At 39.0% G+C, this 7,512-nt stretch overlaps 1 protein-coding gene across 1 annotated transcript; it reads left to right on the top strand.

The window, feature by feature from the left end:
* The first annotated feature begins 340 nt into the window (after positions 1 to 340).
* Positions 341 to 1,845, top strand: LOC144966365 (uncharacterized). The gene is made up of 2 exons (XM_078902758.1): positions 341 to 1,300; positions 1,687 to 1,845. Exons 1-2 carry the CDS (start codon positions 341 to 343, stop codon positions 1,843 to 1,845), a joined length of 1,119 nt encoding a protein of 372 aa, XP_078758884.1.
* The last annotated feature ends 5,667 nt before the right edge of the window (positions 1,846 to 7,512 follow it).

Here is a 7,512-nt window from a genome sequence, read left to right as displayed (position 1 = left end):
TATGAGACCGATTCTGTCAAATAATTAACGAACGGCAGACATTGGCAATCATGGTTGTCCGATTGGAGAAAATATAAATTTATCAAATTTTCTCTTCAGTCGTTGATAAACTACTATAAATTTAACGTTTTGTTAGCCGGAAAACTATGATTGCCCGGAAGTGTGCATTAAATTGTTAGTGTTTTAGTATCCACAAAACACACTAAAACCGGAGTAGTTAGGCCTGGAAGAGTTAACGAAACGTTAAGTCGAACAAAACTACAACTAATCGACATTCTTTAGAATCGATACCTGTCCCAACCACGTGACATCCAACAATTTTGAGTAGAGACAAGCCAAAATGAATGAAACAGAGAGTAATTTAATGACCAAACCAACCATCCCCTTTGATTATAATGCGTTACAAGATACTGGGGTGTTGAGTGACCAGGTAAGGAATATTATAGAACCGACACTATGGTTTACGATGCTGTTTCTAAACGTGATGGGTGTTGTCACGAATACAATCAACATCCGGGTGTTTATAGAACAAGGCGTGAAGAATGACAGTACAAACATTGGATTTATTTCTTTATCAATCTGTGATTTGTTTTCCTGCGCTGCATTAATTCCACACTCTCTGTGCTCCATCGTTCTATACACAGACGGCATTGCCAAGTATTACACATGTACCGCCTTTGCTGTAACTTTTGGTTACGCACATTTTGCTTTGCAAAATATGAGTACTTGGACAACGGTTTACATATCTCTGATTAGAAGCCTCTGTGTTATTTTCCCTTTAAAAGTAAAATTGATGTTTACTCCCAAAATTACAAAGTTTGTCATCACATCAATTGTCATCTTCTTTTTGTTTCTACAACTTCTGTATTCCTCATTCACATCTCTAGTGTGGGTTTTTATACCTGACTTCAACGAAACTATAGCCTCTATCCAAGAGAAGCCAGGTTCAGAGATTTTACTATATTATGTACAGCAAGTCATAACAAATCAGATTTTACCCTCTGTGGCTGTCATTATCGTTGCAATAAACTCAGCACTGATGACACAGAATCTTATAAAAGTCAAGAAATGGCGGTTACAGAACTCGAATGATAGCTCCAAAGACACTGATAAATCCCTGGCGTCCAAAGATATTGAACTCATCAAATTCATCAACACCACAGCTGCAATCTTTTTGGTGTGCAATTTAATTGGCTTCGTACCCAGCCTTGCAGTCATGGTTTTACCCGGCGTTAGTTTTAATGGAGTCAACCAGAATTTGTTCTACGTTGTGTTCTTTGTACGATTTTTGTTCTCTTCCGTAAATTCATCGATCAATTTCTTTTTCTACATACGTGTTTCAACTCGTTACAAAACTGCATTTCAAAATGTGTTCAAATCAACCGTTAATCGAGAGACAATGAAAGAGAAGAGCACTAATTAAATTCCAATTAAGATTCTTTTTATTTTTCCCCAAAGAAAAATCTGAGGAGCTGACTTACAAAACTTAATATGTCGCATTTACATTATTCAGAAAACTGCACATTTTGGTCATTGAATTAGAGTCTAAAAGAGGAAGATACATTTCTTGCTTGCCTCATAGTTAGAGAGTGTTTTGAAACTTCCAATGTTCTCTGTAGATTCTATAGCGGCCATCAGAGTACTCGAGAGTGTTGGCTCATTTTATATCTGGATACGCCTTGACAGTTTTTGAAAGTCACCGCCTTCAGTGTAGCAAAATGCGCTAAAAGGCAAGATTACTTGCTGAAGGCCGTTCAGAGTGGCGGAGAATCGATATTGCTACCTTTTGTGATCCTAGTAAAGAACATACCTCCGTACCGTGCCTCTGCCATTGACAGCGCCTGAAAATGATCGATCAAATCGAGGTCAACCAGATGCCCAAAACGTGAATTTATTTTTTCTCAATAAATAATTTAAATTTAACGCAATTTTCATATGTTTTGACAAGAAATTTAGAATGTTCCTCCCCCCCCCCCCACACACACACACAAACACATAACACCGTTTCAAGTCACTGATGACATCAACAAAATAAGGAAACCAGTTATAAATATCAAAAATTATGGAAAAACACTGGTAAGTGCTAAGCTACAAGAAGATGTACACTGTAAACAGTAATACACAAACATTAATTTTGTGCGGCTATGTGGTCTAGTAGTATAACACTCGCTTTCGGATCCTTGGAAAAGGATCTGTACTCACATTCTCTCACCACACTCAGGCGTAAAACTAGTACCTGGCTGTTAACGGCGTCGTCTCTGTCTGAAAAAAAATTACAATATCGCCTAACAGGCGTTCCCGTTCTACATGTTAACTGTTGTTGTTGGCCAGGGACCCCTTATAAAGCGCTTTGAGTGGGTATTGCGCTATATAAAAGTTCATTTTTTTTACAAACAATCGGCTGTCTGGATTTAGTGGGGATCCCGATAGCTCAGTTGGTAGAGCACTCACTTCACACACAAAGGGACCGTGATCAATCCCTGGTGCAGTCGAAATTCTTTCTGACCCCTCTGTCCAACCAGAAATGATTGAGTATCTGGGTCTGTTAGATGTGACGGAAAGTACTTTGCAATAGACTAGCGTCCTATCCAAAAGATAGCGAGGATTGGCATTGCCCGTTTCAAACTATAGAAACCAGGACAAAGTTTTGTTCCATGGGACCTATTGGCTCTGAAGGACTGATTTTTATCTGGATTTTACGTGATGTATGAATCTTTTGATTGTTTTGGTACTTTTGGTAGTTGTTACATTCATTTTTGTATATTGATAAGCAGCGGTACAAGTTAAACATTTGATAAGCGCGAGCGGATGTGTGTGTGTGTGTGTGTGTGTGTGTGTGAGCGAGAGAAAGAGAGAGAGAGAGAGCGAGAGAGAGAGATAGGGAGAGAGAGAGACAGAGAGAGAGAGTGTGTGTGTGTGTGTGTGTGTGTGTGTGTTGTACAGTACCAGGGGAAAAAAATCCCTGTTTTTTTTTTTAGTTTCAAATAAATGTCAACATAGATATGGTAGAACAAAGTGTGATCAATCTTCATATAATTAATATCGTTATGTCCTATTGGTGCTTGTATCGGCTCTGATGTTTTGTATTGTGACAATCGCCTTTGAGTCTCGCTCTGAGCCGCACATTATCAGTCATTGATGATGCTCTTTGCTCACATTCTCTCACCAATCTCATGCGTTTAATGAGTATCTGGCCATTAACAGCGTTGTCTCTATCGGATAAAATTATAATATCGCCTAACCGACTTTTCGTCTGTCCAACATGTTAAGTGTTGCTGTCGGCTAGGGGCCCCTTGTAAAGCAATTTTGAGCAGGTTTAGTGGATATTGCGCAATGATACATGCTGAAATTTTAAATTGGGATCTAACTCTACGCATGCCGCATCAAGGAGGTTCTCATCGGCCCTGTGGATTTTGTGGTAGCCACCTGATATTGAAGTCTTGGAGCGGTGTAAAATTCTGTGGTCTTTGTCCTGTCTTGAGACGTGGCGTGACGTGACGGGCAAACGTTTTGGTGACTCTTGGTTATCTCATTGGTGTAGTTTTGAGGCTGTTCTGTCATGTTTTGATCTGATGTCATTGCATTTGCACGGGGACCGCTGTTTCCTGGTGAAATCGTTAAAACCATGAAAAATATCTAAAAAAGTGTGTATGAAACAGTGCCATACAAAGCAAGAAAGAAAAATACAAGGAAAATACTATCTCCCCCCCAAAAAAAAAACAAAACAAAAACAAAAAAAAAAAAAAAACAGTCTTCCTCGACTCAAGATCGAAACTCAGATTACCGGTAATCAGGAGGTCTGAGGTTCGATCCTCAGTCGAGGAAGACTGATATTTGGGGAGGTTTTTTTTACTTGTATTTTTCTGTCTTGCTTTGTCTGGCACTGTTTCATACACACTTTTCAGATCTGTATCTTACACCAGTGCCTGCTCCCTAATCTCTCAATTCAATATTGTCAAAAATTAAATCAGGAACTGAGGCACATTTAACCCGATTGAGTTTTTATATAGCGCAACGTCCACTAAACGTGCTCAAAGCGTTTAACAAAGGGTACCTGGCCAACAGCAACATGTAACATGCAGGACGAGACATGACGCCTGTTAGACGAAATTACATTTTTTTTTTCGGACAGAGACAGCGATGTAAAGGCCAAGTACTCATTTTCCACCTGAGTATGGTGAGAGAATGTGAGTAAAGAGCCTTTTCCGAGGACTTAACTATGCGCCGCTCAGAGCGGGGCGCGAACCCGGCACCTTACGCTCAAAGTCGAGTATCAAAGCATAAGACAATATAGCCGCACATAAGGTAACCTGGAGAAGACTCACCGAGAGTCCGGAGCCCCGGCTTACAGACCACAGCGCATATATCTAAGGACCGAGAACATTGACGATTCATTGCTGTTGCCCCAAGCACCCAACAGTAATAGTAACTTCCATAATCATTTCATCAATACAATTTCGGAAGTCTTCAGCAGCCGTAAGAATTGTTACATAGTCATGTGGTCTTGAGGTATGACACTCGCTTTCGGATCGGAAGGTCCTGGGTTCGAGCCTCTCTCGGTACATAGTTGAGTCCTTGGAAAAGGCTCTTAACTCACATTCTCTCACCGTACTCAGGTGTAAAATGAATACCCGGCCTTCAACAGCGTTGTCTCTGTCCGAAAAAAATGTAATATCGCCTAACAGGCGTCATGTCTCGTCCTACATGTTAAGTGTTAGTATTAGCCAGGGACCCCCTTTAAAGCGCTTTGAGCACGTTTAGTGGATATTGCTCTATATAAAATAGATCAATTAAAAAAAAAACTGGACATTGGAGGACGATGTCGTGATCACTGGTCTTTGGAACGGCCTGACACGTCCGGCAGGTATTACTGTTTTTAAGTTTTCATATGTCCATAATATGTACTATTTGCTGAAGTTCTGTCACTGTTAAAAGGCGATTTGAGGAGACCCAGTATTTCCCGGCCACAACGCCAAGCACCAAACGGCGCTGAGACGATTGAGATAGTGAGTGAGTTTTGGTACCAGGACGAGGTGAGGTCTTCTTCTTCTTCTTCTTCTTCCTCTTCCTCTTCTTCTTCTTTTTCTTCTTCTTCTTCTTCTTCTTCTTCTTCTTCTTCTTCTTCTTCTTCTTCTTCTTCTTCTTCTTCTTCTTCTTCTTCTTCTTCTTCTTCTTCTTCTTCTTCTTCTTCAGGAATTTAATAACAATAAAAACATTAAAACATCACTTAAAATCTAGATAGATGTATGATGTATTTAATGTTTTTATTGATTTTTCTTATTGACTGAAAAGAGATTTTGTACCCGAAACGTCCCATGTTTTGTTTTTTTTCAATTTACAATCGAACTCAGTTCGGTTTAAATGAACTGTTTCCTCCAATAGTGGCGATCCCCCCCCCCCCCCCCCTTCTCCCCATAAAACAAAACAAAACAATCAAAACAAAACATGGAGGCATTCAATAAATAACAAGACAAACCATCCGTGAATCGTTGATAAAGAGCCACGCCCTCCATTTCACGAACAGGAAAGGCTACTCGAGGTTTGATCATTGCTGATTTTGAATTAAAAGGTTGTCTCCCTTGAATATCGATACAATAAACCTTGCTTAAAAGAAACTATTTTCTTGTCTCAAGGAGTTTATCTTAAGCGGACTCCATTTCAAATAAATAAAGAAATAATGTATGAATAAAGAATATGGGACACGCAATACAAAATTATGATAAAGTATTTTTAACAGCATTCGTTTCATCCAGAAATTATACTGGTTTGGGGAGGAGGGTCACATGTTTCCTTCAGAAAAATATTATGTGACCCCCCCCCCCGCCCCCCCCCCTTTCAAACAATATCATATCGGGTTGATTTAGATGATGATTTATAATTTTATTGCAAGAAGTCTGGTGCGAGGAAAGGAAGAGGAATAAACCAACAGGAGGGGAACTAATTGAAGGTCCCTGTAAAAGTCTCCCAGGTCTTCAGGATCAACAAAGAAAATACTGGGTAGCTGCAAATAGACTACGGTCAAAACATACAAGAACAGCTGCCAACATGCACAAATGGGGGCTCCAAGAATCACCAACATGCCCAAAGTGCAACCAAGCACCACAACATGCAAACCACCTCGTACTAGATTTCCCAGAGACAAAACTTGAAGGGGGATTTGAAACCATCAACAATTGTGATGATGACTTCCGGACCTGGATTTTATACCTTGAGCATAGAAGTGTAGCCGAACGATACTACTACTAGTATTGCCTGAACTAGGATATCAGGTTCAGATTTATATGTTACATCTGATATTAAGGACAAAAGATCTAATTTCTCAAAGTAACAAAAAATATAATCTCACATTTTGGTTACTTTTATTTTAACCAGTTTTCTGCCGTACTCTGGAAACACACGTATTTAAAAATTTGGCTAGAAAATTCATCTTTCAAATATCGATAGTTTTAAATAATACTCTTGTCAAAAACTCCCATACCTGGGACCGCGCGAGGTCCAATGCTTGTGAATGTTTAACAAGACGAGGGTCCTTTAAATTGATCGATATTTGAAGGGTGTGTTTTCTGGCCAAACTTTTAAATAATATGTTTCTAGAGTACGGCAGAAAACTGTTTAAAACCATTTTTTTGCATCTGGTTCAACGCGACTTAAGACCATTATAAGACGGCGGATACAACTTGACTCATTTCAAGTCTTTGTCTTCAAGGGTTTCCGGTGCTGAGCTAAATATTCTAAAGAGATTTTCTTACAGATCTGAGTGCGGGTTGGTTGTTGGTTTGGGAATGGTTTGGTCAGTATGACCAGAAATGAGAGAGAGAGAGAGAGAGAGAGAGAGAGAGAGAGAGAGAGAGAGAGAGAGAGATTTATCAAATTATTTTTGTCTCGAAAATAACAGCTTTGCAAATTCAATCACATGTATTGTTTTGTCTTGTTTATTTTCTTCTCCGCCTTATTATAGATTTCATCAACTTTAACTTATCAATGAGGAGTTTTATGACCCATGCGATGACCCGTAATCAGAGGCAGCGAATATGTAGATAGCAATGATTACTATCTATAGCCCCCTATCTAAGAGTGTACAGGGTTATTAAGTCATATAAAATCAAGTCAGTTTCTGTTTCATTTTAAAACATATGTTTATTTATTTTTTTATCTATTTATTTACTGATTTATTTTTATAATTCTTTTTAGTTTTTTTTTACTTTTTAATTTATGGGGTTTTATTTTTTTTTAAGGTCAATATACCTCTATACCTGTCTATTGTCGTATTTAAAAGACGGAGATAAATCTAAATTGGCAAAGCAACGACAAACATTGGGTGTCTCCCATGCCTGAGGTTTAAAAAAAAAAGAAGAACAAAACAAAACAAAAAAAAAAAACTTTAACTGTTGGGCCTCTTTCAGATCTAGCATGAGACCACTCTCTTGACCCCCCATTGTGGGTGGACTGGTCACTGCTGTATCGTATATCCTCCTATGCCTGTTTACCCTTCCCACGTTGTTCTTGTCTTAG

Source organism: Berghia stephanieae, chromosome 1, assembly GCF_034508935.2.
Source record: "Berghia stephanieae isolate SIO BIC M18660-M18661 chromosome 1, UCSD_Bste_1.3, whole genome shotgun sequence".
NCBI lineage: Eukaryota > Metazoa > Mollusca > Gastropoda > Nudibranchia > Aeolidiidae > Berghia > Berghia stephanieae.
This window is presented reverse-complemented; position numbering and strand designations above follow the sequence as displayed.

Bases quoted from the DNA above. Each gene is read 5' to 3' on its own strand.
- LOC144966365 (XM_078902758.1), top strand. From the start codon at position 341: ATGAATGAAACAGAGAGTAATTTAATGACCAAACCAACCATCCCCTTT. The intron at 1,301-1,686 runs GTAAATTCATCG...ACGCCTTGACAG, and splicing joins TACGATTTTTGTTCTCTTCC to TTTTTGAAAGTCACCGCCTT.